Raw genomic sequence first — 16,581 nt, forward strand, 5'->3', positions numbered from 1 at the left:
ACTGACACGTATACCACTGCTGCCTTTGAAACCATACGTTTACTTTTTTGTAAACAGTATACTACAAGAGTGAACTCTATGTCTATGTCTGTATTTTAAAAATGATGTAATTTGCAGTGCTGTCTTATTACCTCAAGCGTTTTACTGTGACTGCTGCACGCGATGTCACTTTTACAAAAGAAGAATATTTTACCTAACGGTGGTAATTAACGTTTTCCTGGAGGTGGCCATAAGGAAAACTTAAAGCTATCTTTTTTTTCCTGAAACATTAATTCAGTTGCACAAATCTTTTCAGTGAAAGTGGGTGACACTTACATTTGGTGTTGACAACCACAAATTGCATTTTGGCTGTAACAAAGGCCCATTAGTCTTCAGCTTCTGTATTTATAGCAAGGCTGTGGGATATAAATCCTTCGGGTTTGTCTCCCCCTCTGTGTGCTGAAATCTCATCAGTGATTCTGGCAAGCTCTAAGACAATGGCTTTTAACATGTGCATTCAATTACTTAATGTTTGATTCAGTAAGGGAAATAGCCTGTTTGTGTTTGTTTCCAATTATTTTTAACAACACCATAAATTTATAACAGAATAACTCAAATGATTAATTGATCAACAATAATATCTGTGTAGTGTCCTACAGGATAGAGGACCTGCTGTCCTAGAGAAGACATTTCCTGGGAGAATCATACAGTATAGCTGCTGGATCTCATTCCAGTTGTGTTCTTCATTATTGATGCTAACTTGAAAGCCTTAAATTGATCAGTCTGCTTGTTTAGATTTTTGTTTGCACTTTTCTGTACTCGGCCTTCAGTTTAAAAAAATGCCTAACGTTATGTAGTCTGTTCTCAACTTGTTTGCTGGCAGATTGCTGCTTTATTTCTGTCAAAACAGCTCTTATGCACCCTTTATAAATCATACACAGGTGGGAATCAAAATGTATTACTGTTTGGTAATTACTGTTGCCCTCTGCTGAAGTCCAGTTGGTAGCCCTTGAAGTAATGCATTTAAAAATTGAGAAGTTCCGAAACTCAGAAATGTTTTAGGAGTTGAAAGCAAGTTGTAAAACGTGCCTCAAATGGAAAAATGAAATTAATTAGCCAGTAATTAATAACCCAGCTGCCACACAAAACCAGACCGGTATTCCTCCTTTTTTTTTTAACAGCATACAGACCCCAACAGTCAGTATTCACACATTAAAAAAAGGCATGTTAAAAGAATTTGCTTGTCTTTTGAGCACAGATATAATTCCAAGATCTTAAACGGCTGGATATCCTCAGATCTGCCACAGTCAGGCATTGGTTTTCCAAATTTTGCAAGTAAGATGACACAACGCATATAAAACTACAAAACAATAGTTTTTGTGTTACACAATTTTATTTTTTTACAAAATGTAAATATGACAATAGAAAAACAAAAACAAATGGAATACAGTTCCAACACAATTTTTCGTGTCTGAATTGTTCAACAAGAAATCACAGCTGTGACAGCTTCAGGAAGGCACTGTATTTTTGTGGGTGCTTGTGTGACTGAGACATTGTCGCATAGATCACATGCAAATGCATATACATACTGTATACGAATCACAGTGCAGTATAACAGCTTGTATGTCTATAGCACTTTTTATCTAATAGAATCCAAAGACACTGTACAGGTAGGTCTGGACTTATTCACCACTGGGTTGGCATGTCATAGGCATTTTGGGTCAAAAGATACACTTCACATCATATAAGGCAAACAAATGAAGTATCTCCAATTTAATTTGAGGGGCAAAATTTGAAAAGTAGCGAGGATGGCAAATATAGCACCACTAAATGTTTTTGTGCTTGCAGAAACAGCAGTTTGGTGCTCAAGCTATGCTGTATATTGTATTTCCAGCACTGTAGAAGTAAAAACCATATTTGCTGAATCACTCGTGCAATTCAAAATAAGTAAAAAGCTATAAAATAGTTTTTTTCTTCAGCCACAAATATTTATTGAATATGTTCTTTCTGCAACAAGAACTTCTATCATCAATTTTTATCCAGTTCACGGGAAATTATGTCCGATTCTTCGAAATTTGAAGTACACGATGTTTAAAATACACACATCTGTTCATATGAGAACGGAAATGAATTTCTATCTTTGACACGTATGTGTGTTGGGGGAAATGTTATGATCTACGTTTCCTAACCTATTTTGTTTAGAAAAATCTGTAAACTAAAAAAAAACCTGTTTTATTGAATAGCTAGGCTGGATATCACCCACAGCAGCAGAGCTTCTGTCTTTGAGAAACAGAAATGAAATTTCCATGACCAATAAATGTAGGTTTATTCTATATGTTTTGCAATCATTTGACATCATTTCATCAGTTGAGAATAAATCAAGTCACATGTGGTGTGGGACAGATGACAGGGACTGACCAGAGATTCTCTTCCATTCAATCTGCTCAATAATTTGTACATCTGATGAAGAATCCTGATCTGAGTTTTGAAAGAGTTTGCAGATGCTGTTATGCAGCGACAAAGTTTGGAGAACTTTGCAGTTACAAAATGGCCCATGTGCACATGAAGATGCAATATGGTGTAATTTAGGGAGGAGGTTGGGTTTAAAAGAAAATCATACACATGTAGCAAGAGCAAATGTGATGATACCATGTATAGTACAACCCACTGTGGTACAAACACCTGAATTGCATATAGCCTAAGCATAATACTTGGCATCCTGCTCTCAATTGCTTATACATGAGGAGTGAAAAATGCACTGATATAGTTCAAAACGATTTTCTTTGTGAACTGCACAGCCTCCAGTATTATGATTAAAATATCTGTCTCTTCATTATATCACAGATAGAAAATCTTCAAAGACCGTAAACTGTTCCTTACATTTTATATTTTGAGGTTGCCAGTATGATTTACCATTGATTGCAGCCATTAGAGCCAAATCAGTCCTTCATGCTTTGCTGCCCTGGCAGTTTCCACATATGCTATAGGCACTGTGAGCTAGATAATTCAATTTTTTTCTACAAGTTAGTTCAATGACATCACAGAAATATATGGTAGTTTATGGTCATGAGTCATTACTTGTATTCCTGAGGATTAAAGAGATTTCACCTCCTGTTTCTCTGCTGTCAACGAATCTCAGGCTTGTTTCTGAAACCATAATCCTAGTCCTAATGCAAAGCAGACTTGAGAGGCAGGAAAAAAAAAGAAAACAGATTTTTAATAATCTGATGTGCATTTGGCAGACAGGAATACGTGTTCAGTTCAGACAGGCTGAGGTTTCTAAAAACTACATAGAAATATAGAAACAACTTGTGCATAAGAGGTTCTTTCATTATTAGAATGACAATGAATTTCTGGAAATGTCCACCGCAATTGGCCAAAAAATAAGGAATACCAGCAGTAACTGATTTGCTTAAACCAAAAATGAACAAAGTGATCTTAAAAAGCTACCTCTAACTGAACTAGATTTAGAGATTTAAGATTTTCAGTTCTATCTAAACTTAGAAAAAGAGAAGATTGCAAGAGTACATTAAAAATAAGAAAATCCTGTCCAGGAAGATTAATGTGGTTAATCAGTTATAAATTAGATTCAAACATTAAATTATACAAAGAGTTACAAAGTTTTTCATTACACACGTTTTCAAACATACGGTGAAGACCATTAGATCATGCATATGATTTTATCTTAAAGGTCTTGACGCAATGTTTTCCTGTGGTAAGTAATTTTCCTTTTGGAACTGTTTTGGGTCTCATGGTTAACATCCTATATATATATACTTCTGTGTCTGTGGAAAGTGGTATAAGTAAGAATGCATCCTTTACTTTGTAACAAGACTGCAGTTACTTTACTTCCATGAATTTTACAAAAAGAATCTGTAAAAATAATAATTATAATCTGTCAGGAAAAATGTGTGTAGTTTTTTTTTTTTATTGTACTCAAATTGTTTTTTGCCTATATGTAAAAAAGCTATTTGTTATAAGGGATTCTTGATTACACAAAAAAATAACTTTTATTTATCACCATTTTGAACTGCAGTAAGTTAATTATGTACAAGGTAAACGATGACATATGGAGCCTAATACTTTGTATCACCATCTTATGGCATGGTGATTTTCCAGCTAACACTAGCAGCCAGAATACTGCGAAATATCTTGATGGGTTTACTGTTACCTGGCTTGTACATTGATTTATTCTATTAGAATAATACTTTGCTCAGCACAGGATTCTGTATGCCACTGAATAATAGCCTTGAACATTTAAATGAATACAGCTGTATATGTCTTAAGAAAAAAAGGGATTGCCTCCACTCATTTTATTTTCACTAATGCTCATGTAAGTAATAAAATGAAACAGCACAGGGCTTTAGTCCCACCACAAAGCCAATGGGAAAAAGCATTTTAATGAGGAAATGCAGAACGCCAACCCAGGGAACACAAGTGGAGGTGTTGAAAATTCGAGGCATACAAAGCAGAACAAAATTAACCTAATAAAACACAGAGGGGGCACATTTCAAGACGTTTAGAAAATTCTCTAGAACACTGAAAGGCCCCACACAGAGACACAGAGGTGGATTAGACACTGTAGATTTCAAACCTAGACCTATTTAACAACAGGATGGGTTTTCTTACGCTGTGCTCCGAACTCTAATGAGCTTGAAGGAAACAGCAAGTCATGAAGCACGAGTCCAGCGTTATCCACCACAAACCGCGTCCTACCTGATGAGTTCTCCATTTCCTCCCACACAGCAGTTGCTCAATCACAGCGAAACGCAGTGTCCAAACCGAGTTTCAAATTAAAAAGAAAATACCCTTTAAAATTAAAAACATACTGCAGTATTAATACATATTACATTTCTGAAATATCTAAAGTAAAAACAGTTTTAATCTGTTAAAAATAAATCTTCCCCATTTTCCTGGAAGGTGTGATGACTATTATATAAAAAAACAACACTTCCAACGCTTATTTGATGGTTTTCAACAGTATGAAGCACCGCTGGAGTAACAGCAGCTTTACACAGTCTCTTTGCATGAGGTAAAGCTCATTTGTAAGACAGCATACAATCTGATAGAGTCATCAAAAACATAGAAAAGCAAGTATCCTTCTGTGGATTCTGTTTTACCATTTTTCACTAAAGACCTATAGTAAACAAAGATCACATCATCTGAATACAAGAACGTCTAAGTGGCATTCAGAATCAGGCAATATTTGTTTTGTTTTTTAAATCATTTTTTACAACTTTAAGCCACTACTATGCCTGAAAACGCACACACATATGTATTGTGTGTTTCAAAGGCAGTTTCATGATTTTGGGCAACTGGGGGTGAAAAAGTTGTTTTTAAGGCGTTAAACATGTATGAGGGCGGTCTGGGCGAGGCATGAGATATTTTTGGCAGTTCACAGAGATCCGTTCTTAAATGAACTGCCCTCGGAAAGGAAGCAAGTGGACATTCTGCTGTGGCCAGCGGTAGCGGAGCCTGGCAAGTGGTACATCCTGTGGGTTTTCAAACTCAGAGAAACCCAGCTGGTTCAGAACGTCATAGACACCAGCCCTGGCAGCCACCTGCAAGACACAAACACATACAAAACGAGTTCACTTGAGGTACGAGCAAGAATAAGACGGCACAGTGGCGCAGTGGTCAGCATTGCTGCCTTGCAGCTGGCAGTGCTGGTACACCTGGCAGGTACACCTGGTTCCAATTCTGGACCTGGGGTGCTACCGGCGTGAACTTTGTATGTTCTCCGCCCTGTGTTCATGTGCACTTTCTACAGGTTTTTCGGTTTCCTCCCACAGTCCAGAGACATACTGGTAGGTTGATTGGCTTATAGGAGAATTGGCCCTGAGTGAGTGAGTGTGTTTGTGTCTGTCTGCCCTGTGATGGACTGGCGTCCCATCCAGGGTGTATCCTGCCTTACGTCTGTTGCTTGCCAGGACAGGCCATAACTCATAGTGGTTTACTTTAGCAGTCATGTCAACTCTAAGGGTCTCCTTAAAGAAATATCTGCAGCAAATTAAAATGTGTTTTGATAAAAGTAAATCTTTTTTTTTTCAAGTGAATGAAAATCTAGAAGTGAATAAGAAGCCTCTACCCGATTTTAATTGAAACCATGGTTAGAACCCTCTTTGATCTATAATAGGTATCTAATATTTGTATATATTCAAAAGAATTAGAATAATTAAGAATTAATCTTAATGAACTGACAGAATGAGAGCAGATCTACGATTAAACGTATAACAACTATATACAGTATGTAACCTATAGGAAATCTGAACCATACTCAAGGGGGTAACTCTGCTTTTTATGATATTCAGAGCTGTAATTCAGTACACCAAGTTCAAGAGGAAGCTCCTAATATAACCGAAGGCTCTTCTTATGGAAGCAGACGAAGCACGCAGGAAAACGTAGCAATTACAGTCCTATCTGAACAGGACATAAGCCATTATGTATTAACAATGACTGTCCTTTCATTCGTTGCCCTTACATGATCCCACAGGATGCATGATGTATAACAGGCCATGAGAGAATGCAGCAAAAAACCTGCAGACTGTGAATTCAATTAAACTGCATATGACGGCTTCCTTTTCCTAGATGTATGGCTAAGATGTTGGCCCAAACTCAGTCGAGCCCCAGAAACCTTTTTTGTACAAAACCGACTATGTGCATTAAAAAAAGGTCTCTGAGCAGACTCACTGAACAATACTCTAAAACAAAACGTTCTGGAACATCTTTCCGAAAACAGAACCTTTAGCACTGAGACTTTTAGAGTATTGATTCCTGCAGTTAACATCTAATTGTGTGCAGAGCAAGCACACATTCCAATAGCACCATCCTCCAACAGGCTCAGGAGGCAGGGTAAACACACCATTAAAATGGACACAGCTTGCTCTGTTTACACTGCCTGTTCTTCACACCCAGTAGGAGTCACCTGCCTTGTAAACTAGCCCTAGATCATTCCTAGAAAAGGTTCCTCAGTTTCCTTTACAACAGAACAAGTAATAGGTTTATTCCATGCTGAAAAAAAGAAGAAAGAAAACACAACGTTTCCGACGTGGAGCCTTCTTCAGGTGTGAAGAAGGCTCCACAGCCGAAAGGTGTTTTCTTTCTTCTTTTTTTCAGCATGTAATAAACTTATTACTTGTTCCTTTGCAGACTTCACAAGCTGACGCAGCTACCCACCTGAACTACTACTTCCTTTACAACATACTTACTCATACCAGTGAATTACACATGAATTAGGGTTAAAACTAAAGCCTCAATCAGTTCTTAACTGCTTCCATAAACATTCCAAGGTGTAAACTTAATGCACTTAAAAAACAGTAAGTCTTCCCACTGTTTGATGTTACTTTACACTGAGCGGCTGGGATTCAATGCCTGTTTTACGCTGTTACCACAATTATGAAAACTGTTTTCTACAAGCTTGCAAGATTCCCTGCTTCACTAAACCATTCACAAAGCCTTAGGTGATTTATCAACATTCTGACACTGCCTTGAGAAACAATCAAGAGTGCAGCCTCAGGTCTGCTCTCTGGTGTTACTGACATTTTTAATTGACTACGCTCTGTTTACAATCGAGTTCACAGGGATATCTGCAGATTTTTCATTGCAAAATGTACAGGAGAGCATCACGTTCAGAACGATGTGCTGCCACAAGTCCATATGGACACTTAAAAAAACACTTAGCATGAAAGTCCAAATATTTCATTTGCTACAATGCCTAACTGGTATGTGAAAAAATGTTGACAAAGTCTCCAAAATGAAAAAAATAGCCATACTAGTGTGTTCCTAAGTCAGTCAGGGTCTGCTTGGCTCTCACTGCAACAATGGCTCCTGAGTCATTACTGCAGGCCTGCAGTGATGCTAGTGAGTGATGCTCCACTCCTCCAGCTAGCACTAAATACTTCATCAGGGTCTGCCGTACACCCAGAATATCAGAATGTGTTTTGATATTCAAAGGGGGATTCGTCAGAGGACCAGAGTGTGGATTTTCTCCGGGACGTCTAGTGTTTATTGCCAGAGAGCCAGGTCTTAAAACAATGGTCACCTTCAAATTCTGTGGGTACAGAGTAAAAAAATATTGGGTGGCTCCACAAAAAGAAAAAAAAAGAAAAAAAAATTAGTGCTTAAGATAATTACACAAACGCATTCAGAAGTTTACGTCTCCGGTTTCTGGATACAGTTTAATAAACTACTGCTTCGTTTTCACTGCTGGAACAGCTGGGCTGGAGCTCACTAGCAAAAAATGTTTTCCTGAGCTTTTTCCAAAGGCAGACTAAGTTGTATGTGCTTGTCCTGTGGCAAGATGATGCATAAGGATTACGGGATAGGACTGCAGTACTTTTTAAAGAAGCCAACAGTATATCTATGTTGAGCATAAAAACAAATAAAAAGCAGTGCTGCGCTGTTATTATTTCATGTGGGTATGTGACTACAGTGAAAATGAGACACTGTATTTCAAAACATTATTACATTTTAAGACTATCTTTAAAGGGAAGGAAATTAATGTCCTAATTAAGCATTCCTACACTTGCTTAATTACAGTGTGCAATAAACATTTAATACTGATAAAATGTTCACAATTCCCGCTGATCATTTATCAATGTTGCAGTTTTGATCAGGAGAGGAATTTCAGAGCATTTTATTTTAAAGTATTACACAATATAAATCATAACAGAAATGCCTGGGTCCCAAAAACTATGAAACCCAACTGTTCATTCTTAACTACATTCAGTACCTTGCAAAATTATTCAGACACTTTCTATAATGTCCCGTTATGTGAAATTACAAAATGATGCATACACAGGGTATAGCACCACATGTCCAGTAAAGTGAGAGTAGATCAAATATGGTTAAAAACATTCATAAACATTCCATTTCTTCATTTTAGTACATTGCATTGATCTCAGAATGTTTTATAATATATTGTACAGTAGCAATAGCAGAATTATCATTGCTTCAGTTCATTCAAGCTGTGTTGATCATGCCTACTGTATGTTGACACCTTTAATTTCTACTTTCAAGCAAGATTATTGTTCCCCCTGCAACTCTCAAGAGTAGCTCACTGGTACCAGAACACCTCTGTTCTCCCTCACAGTTAGCCTGGCCCATTGGTGCCTCACCTCGTTCATCTTTTAAAGTATGAAAAGCGTTATTCTGCTTGGTATATGTGACACAAAGCAGACAAGCATTGTAAACGACCTGACCTGGTTCTTGAGTCACAGCATTAAATGGTGATCCGCTGATAACCTGAGCAAGTCTGGTAAGCATATGTATGGAATCCTCTATTGTAGTTAACCAGTCAATTCCAGCCAACAGATCTTACACAATTCTCTGCTCTGTGTGAGAGAAGGCTAGAGAATTTTCGAGGAAACCTGAGGTGGTATCTTAGTACAACAAGCTAATAGATTGTCTTTCTTCTATTAAAAAAGGGCATTCTCCAAAGTTCTCTTGTATAGTTCAAACCTAGCAGATGTTTCCTTCACCCCATATTGAGAAGATCACACATGTCAATACACATTAACAGCTCCAATGGAATCGGAGAGAGTGAGCCTTGCCCACTGATCATTATCACTAAAGGTCCTGAATACCACAGAAACACTAAGAGCAAACTGATGCTTGCTTTACTGTAGCGCACATGAACAAAACTTCCTGTTTAGTCTTCAGTGAATAACTATTATAACCACTCACTTGCATAATTCTACAGATGGGAGTAATTAGTCTTTTTTAACAGTGTTTCTTATGTCAGATTCTTCAGATGCGGAAGAAGAAGCTAAAAAAGATTTGATACAAAACTTTGGAATAAAAACACACCTATCAAACCCATAGGCATAGCTTATGCACAATAAGCATTCCCTTCTTGTAAGTGAAGTACCGAATCAGTATTCTGACCAGAGGACTCTGGCTGTAATGAACCAAAATAATAATTTAAAACAGATATACTAGTTATTGCGGCCATTTATAAAAAATTATAACCATACCCTTACAGTTAAAGGTGATCAGTTTACATTACTACCGAGAACCATGTACGGGACAGGGTCTGTAACAAAAATCTTTTATACTTTTTGTGAAATTTGCAGTTAGGCCGAGTGAGATCTAATCCCCACGTCCTGAATCTCCAGCTGACTGCCAGGCACTGAGAGTAAGCCCTGTTAAACCTGGGGCTATGAAGTCTCCCAAATTATCCTCTGCTCTAGCCTGCACTGTTATGTTAATGATCTGTGCTGCAGGCTTGATGTCATTGTTCCAGGAATCATGGAACAGTAAATAGACCAGAGAACTTAATTTAGATTAAATTAAATTCAGTGTTTTTTTAACAAAATGATCAGAAAGTCACAATCGTGTTAATGAGTACTGGGGCAAAGAAATCTTGCATATTCAAAGCCAGCTGTCACGGACTGGAAATTTAAAGAGGAATTCATCAGTTTTTTTCAGTTAAAAGGATATACAGTATAATTCTGGACCACTAATGGAAGAGATAAATTTCACTTGTGAAAAAGTGTAAATTCCCACAGAAGACCAGTATGTATGGCCATAGTCTATTATCACAACAAGTACTCCAAATTTGGACATCTACACATACTGAACTCCCTAGTTAGTATAAATAACAATACTATTTGTAGCACAATAATTCTAATAGGGCAACAGTGGAATAGTGGTTAATGTTCTGGGCCCATAACAAAAAGGCTGCAGGTCCAAATCCCAGGTAGGGATATGACTGTTATACCTGTAGCAACATAAGCACATAAGAAAGGTTACAAACAAGAGGAGGCCATTTGGCCCATCGGGCCTGTTTGTTAGTAACTAATTGATCCAAGGAAAGAAGGTTTCAGCAACATGGCTGGTTAACTTTTCACACCCACACCACCCTTAGGGTGAAGAAGCGCCTTTCTTTTAAATGCACTTCAATGTGGTTTCCATTTGTGTAAGAAAGGTGCTTTACTTAAGACTGTTCCAGTCAAATGCCCACTGGACTGGACTGCACTGGACAAAAGTGTCAGCCAAATGCATTAATAATAATAAAATATAAAAAGCTGAACTCCCAAGTTCATAGATTCACTATAAGCACTGTCACAGTAGATCCCTGTAACGTGGAAAGCTTCTCAGTCATGTTGGTGGCCACACACTCCACTATGCCATGTTCAGTGTTTGAGAATTTATTGTAACACATGACAATCAACCTTCCTTACAGATGTGGGATCAAAACTTATATAATCCAGATGGTAAAATGCAGTTGAATCATTCATAAGTAAACGGGAGCTGAAAGAGACCTCTACCCTCTGCTTAACTTGCACAAGTCTTCTGAATGGATATTCTCACTGCTTCTGTATCACCGGCTGGTCATGAGCCTCTTTACCAGAACTCCTGCCAGCAGTTTAGAATTCCAAAAATGAGTTAAAAAGTGCCTGTGGCACCACTTTAAACTCTCCTTCCTCAAATCTGCTTTAAGTGTTTATATCACCAGCTGAAAACAGATCGCTGGGTTTATATGTATCCATATTGGCAATACTGAAAGCAAGATTTTTAACATCCAAGGTCATCAGTGTTTGAAAATAAGGCAGAAACTGTTTGTTTCCTAAATTTTCTGTTTTACCTATGCAGCTATGACCTTTCCTGTACTCATACTGTTGGTATCAAATCAGAAGACTCAAAATGTAAAACAATATTGTTAGTATACTGAATATTCTAAAATATTTTGTAGCGCCTAAGGGAAGGATAATTTCTCTGCTGGCAAAGAAAAGTCCTTTGGGTTCTGTTCCAGGTCATCAAGGTACGGGCCAGCACTTATTCTAGGAAGGAGAACTACAGTATAAGGGTACCTTCAGACCGGTACTAATGCCCTGACTATTACCTGTTCTAACTCCTCCATAAGAGAAAAACTGCTGTCAGCTTTTTCCTTAGAGAATTACTGGCAATCACATAGGTGAATGTACAAAGGATCGTTTGTTTTAAAAAAGATGTTCTACCTAATAATCTGGCATTCAAATTGATCCCCCTAGGAGATAAGGCATGACATCATTCACAGGATATGCCCAGAACGTCTGTAAACGTTTTTATAAGCAAGTACTTTGATCGGCAGTATTTTTATTTGTTGTGGTAGTCAATGGTATTGATTGAAAATGTGTTCTTTTAAACTTCTAATATTCTGTTTTAAAAGCAATGCACATCTAAAGCCTGACATTTCTCTAATATTCATTAAAAGCATAAAAATGTTTACGTCGTCATACTAAAATTTCCCAGCTGTTAAAAATGCAGGAAATGCTCCACAATTTTACTTCAAATGAGGCTCTACTGAAATACTTTTCTACCTTGATTCCACTTGTTAACCCCATACCAGTTAGTGTGAATAACAGTTGTTGCCTTTCTTCCACCTATAATAACAGATGCAGATGCTGTCTTGTGGGACTCATCCCTCTTGTACAGATTGGACAAGAAGGTGCCTGTTCAGTGGTCTCTGAGCTCTTGTTGCCACATATCGTCCCAGCCCATCACACAGGGCTCAAGTCTGCCAAGCAGGACATCCTACAATGACATTCTCATCTCACAGGCAGCACGAGGCCGCGAGTTGTTCTGTTGGAATGTTGTTGCCCCATCCGTCTCGACAAGGGTTCATGATTCGTGGTCTCTCAGACCTGCCAGGTTATAAAATTGCAAGCCATGAATTCCTCATCTGAGGGTGAGCGACAGTGCGAGTGCTCAGTCCAGCCTCCAACACAGCAATGGCATGCAGGCATTTCCCTAAAGATCCCCAAGGGGACATACCGGTTCCATTCAGTGTTCTTCTTCATTTTCACAAGGCTTGCCATAAAACAGGGGAAATCAGCTGATCACCTGTGCACACTTCACTCTCCCACGAATGGATACTGCATCCTGACTACAGTATCGTTGAGTTCCTGGTGGGCTGTTTTTGGTGAAACTGTCTGCTCGTGCATTTAGTTGTTACTTTGCTGCTGTGGGCTTTGAATTAATGCAGGTGATGATCCTGGAGGATGCACTTCTGCCTATTGTTGCCCTTTGCTGATGAAGTCTTTTCCACACTGACATCATCTTAGTCATTGTTGCTAATGAAGCATCAGCAAGTTGGGCTTTTTTGGTTTCTACAAAACCCTAAGCAATGCCCCTCTTTAAAAGCCACTGAGGTCTCATATGCCACAAGGCCTGTCCAGCATTTTTAGACATGACACTGAGCATGCTAGGATGTTTTTTGCATACTTGATGCATGAACCATACTGCATGGAAGACCTCACTTTCAATATAATTGGTGTCCCTCATTTACGCAGGTGTTTCTATTTTATTCACTGCCTGTACATATACAGTACAACACAAATGACTTCACAGCACAATGTCATTTAGTGTGTTTAGACAATGGCAGCTGCTCCCAGGACCATTTATACTGCCTGCCTCATTAAATGAACTGAGGCTTTTTTAATACTGTCGTGTGCTTACAAATATTCCAGACAGTGGACATGGTGGATGGGCAGTAATTTGTTAGGAATGCACATAAATTCCACGCTTTACTGTATGAGCACAGCTGGCCAAACCCTGCCAAACGATTAATGTACCAACAAAAACAGCTCCCAGACTTTATGAAGTTCAATGTGTGAAGCACCCAGTGACAATGGAAATAGAATAAGCTTGTAAATTCCAGGAGAAAAATCCTTCGAAAACTTCAGTTACGGTTCACAGCACTGACAAGCTAGAAAGTACAAACACAATCCACTAGCCTTCTACACGATATGTGCAATTTCCACTTCTTCAATTTTGACAGCTGTTGACTTAAGCAAACCCAAAATACAAGAACACATTTCCAGACAGTTCTTTTTTTAAACTAAAGTTTGTTAAGTATGGAAACAGAAATAGCTCTTTGTCTTCCAGAGACAAAGCAGTCTGAATCTAAACAATCGCTGTGCTGGGGGTCTTGGGCAAACTGTTACAGTTATATAGGAATATAGGCACTTTACACAAAACAAATACTGTCAGTGCCACTCATGAATATTTTAATGAATACGGCTGTTTTACTGCACCTTTTACACAGGCTGTTTTTTTAAGAAAGGCATTTAAAAATCTCCTTCCTGCTGTGTCCTGGGGACATTCTTGTAAGCTGATGCCACGGTAGGGCTTCCCATTTTAACAGATATTTTGGACACATCCTCCCAGACACATAACGTGAATATTGCACAGCTCTTTGCACAGTGCGATTTGTGAACGAGGAATTTTTAAATTCCGTTCTTTGAGATGCAAACAGCCGTTATACTTTTGTTTTTGCTGAATGAAGAGCTGAATCTTTCATGCAAATGATGTCAATGAGAGACATACACATCTACGTATGGATATCCTATACCCAGTGCCAGTTTTTCACACAGTGCTCACCTCGTGCATCCACACACTGAATGGTCTTTGCCAGGAATCTTTCTTCTCCAGGTGCAAGTACGCGTTGAAGAGAATGAGGTAAATGTAGCGCTCAAGATACTGCAGACTCTTCAGCAGCTGTGATTCCTTTTCTCTCTTTGCCGTTTTAATCTAAGAAGGAAGCAGAAACGGGACTTTTAATTTAATTTAATAAGAAAATGACGCAGACCGAGTAAGACGGCAGCTCATCATGATGTGATGAGTTCTAAACCCAAGCGCAGTCTTTAAAAATCAAACCCATTGCTTGAGCCCTGCTTAACTTTACAGACCAATCCAAAACTGAGTGGAGGAAAGGAAGAATAACAGAGGGGAAAAGGGAAAGGCATTTCACAAGTAAACTGCAAGACAAACTACTTTTCTGTCAAATCAGGAAATATGATGGAAATGCTCTTAACAGTGCGTAAATGCGTAGCTTCTAAACAATATACAAAATGATCTCTTGATTTTGTTTTAGCAGTAAATGGCCATTCCAAATAAACATGTTGTTAATAAACAAGGCACTGAAAAAAGGGGTTTGTTCAGATTTTATTCTAACAAAATATTAAAGCAGTCGAAACATATTGTGACAGAGTTAGCGCTTAGGACCAAGCACAGTAAAAAATGCTTTTGTGACAGTTCTGTAACAAAAAGACAAGAGAGAAAACAAAGTCCTACTGAGATAAATAAAGACAAGGAATCACACCTGAGAGAAAAAAAAACACCTCATCTGAACACCCCCCTTCAGCTGAAGGTTTCAATGTCCTTGACCTGAGATGGCTACCTGTGTGAAGTTACAATCCACTTTACATCTCATCATGCAAAGGAAGAGATTATGGTTTGCATTATGATTTGATCTATTACTTAATCATGCAGCAGCTTTGCTCCTTTCTTATAGGCTGCAGTGACCTTTATGCTGAAGTTCACTGAATTGTTTTGACACTGCGAGAGACAAATAACTTCCATGCATACTAAAGTTAATGGCCAAGTTCCGCCAATCTGTTTCTACTGTCCCCAATTCCCTAATCACAAGTTCCTTTGACCTTCTACATAGAAATCAAGTTTTTTGCTTGCTTCCACTTTGGGCTACCAATATACAGAAGAAATGATTTGTATCTGTGTCAGCTACAAAGCAAAGAAAATTAATATAAGGGTAGTCTGTAGAAGGTTTTTACGCCTGTGAAACTTAAACATGACCTTCTGCAGTTTGCAGGGGCTCTGGAGTTACAGAGCACAGTAAACCCTCAATTGCAAATCACAGAGCAAGGAAATGGCACCAAGTACAGAGAAAGCATGTGACACGCGTGGAAAAAGCGGCTTTTTAATTGCTTCTTTTCTTATTCATGTCCTCATTACTGCTTTACAGTTGGAGACGTACAAGAGGAAAGCATATAGAACTGAATGACCACAAGAATGCCCTAACAGAATGTGTGAAGTATAATGTACCGCATTTTACTGAGGAAGTAAAGACCAGGAAAAACCACCTTGAAACTGACATTCATACTGCAGTTCTTTAAACACAAGGTCTACATGTCTGCAAATGGTGCCAGTTAACATACTGTCTGTCAGCTTTTATTAAAAACTGTCAACAATGTCTTTAATTTGTCAAAATATTCATGACTGTGGAGCAGAACTTATGTCTAAGAGGAGAACTTGTCACTTGATTTGACATAATATACCTGGATCTCACAGGAGGGGGGTTCTGATCCTGCCGAGGAAGGTTTTTCTGAACTGGCTTTCCTATTGAACAATTCTAAAAGAATTAACGTTTTGTCATCAGGAAACTGTGACATTGAAATATTATCAAACAAACACCACCCTAACATGGGACATAAATTGTAGTGTTTTAATTGTATAAAGTGTTAAATGGAGGACTCTCCTTTGATACACAATTGTGAAATTCTGTGTAACAGCATGAAGTTTAAAGCGACAGGGATCCTATGAACCTCTTATGAAGAGGGGGGGATCTGAAAAGGGGTGAACTTTTGAACCTTGGGCAGCTCTCTCAGTTTTTGGGGGGCCGATCATACGAGGTCAAATTAGTGTGCATCTACAGCTTGAGGTCAGCCCTGCTCTCAAGGGGCCGCCAACAGCTGCAAAATATTTTCCTTAAGAATGTGAATCTCAAAGCCAAATCACTGAGCAAACTGGGTATTGATATGCCTCACAAGGAACCCGACTTCAATACTCCAGGCAACTTTCCCCAGCTTCAGATGAGAGAGC

General features: G+C 38.5%; 1 protein-coding gene across 5 annotated transcripts in view; it reads right to left on the reverse strand.

The window, feature by feature from the left end:
- Positions 1-1,353: 1,353 nt before the first annotated feature.
- The window catches only part of pald1a (phosphatase domain containing paladin 1a), a 92,646-nt gene continuing 77,418 nt past the window's right edge, over positions 1,354-16,581 (reverse strand). For all 5 annotated transcript variants that reach the window (XM_088634641.1, XM_088634639.1, XM_088634640.1 and 2 more), the window contains exons 19-20: positions 14,344-14,493; positions 1,354-5,540 (exon numbers count right to left, since the gene is read on the reverse strand). In XM_088634641.1, coding sequence (XP_088490767.1) covers positions 5,391-5,540; positions 14,344-14,493 — 300 coding nt within the window. In that variant the 3' untranslated portion in view covers positions 1,354-5,390. The remainder of the gene's footprint in view (positions 5,541-14,343; positions 14,494-16,581) is intronic.

The sequence above is a fragment of the Lepisosteus platostomus genome, chromosome 6, assembly GCF_059453375.1.
Source record: "Lepisosteus platostomus isolate fLepPlt1 chromosome 6, fLepPlt1.hap1, whole genome shotgun sequence".
NCBI classification, from domain to species: domain Eukaryota; kingdom Metazoa; phylum Chordata; class Actinopteri; order Semionotiformes; family Lepisosteidae; genus Lepisosteus; species Lepisosteus platostomus.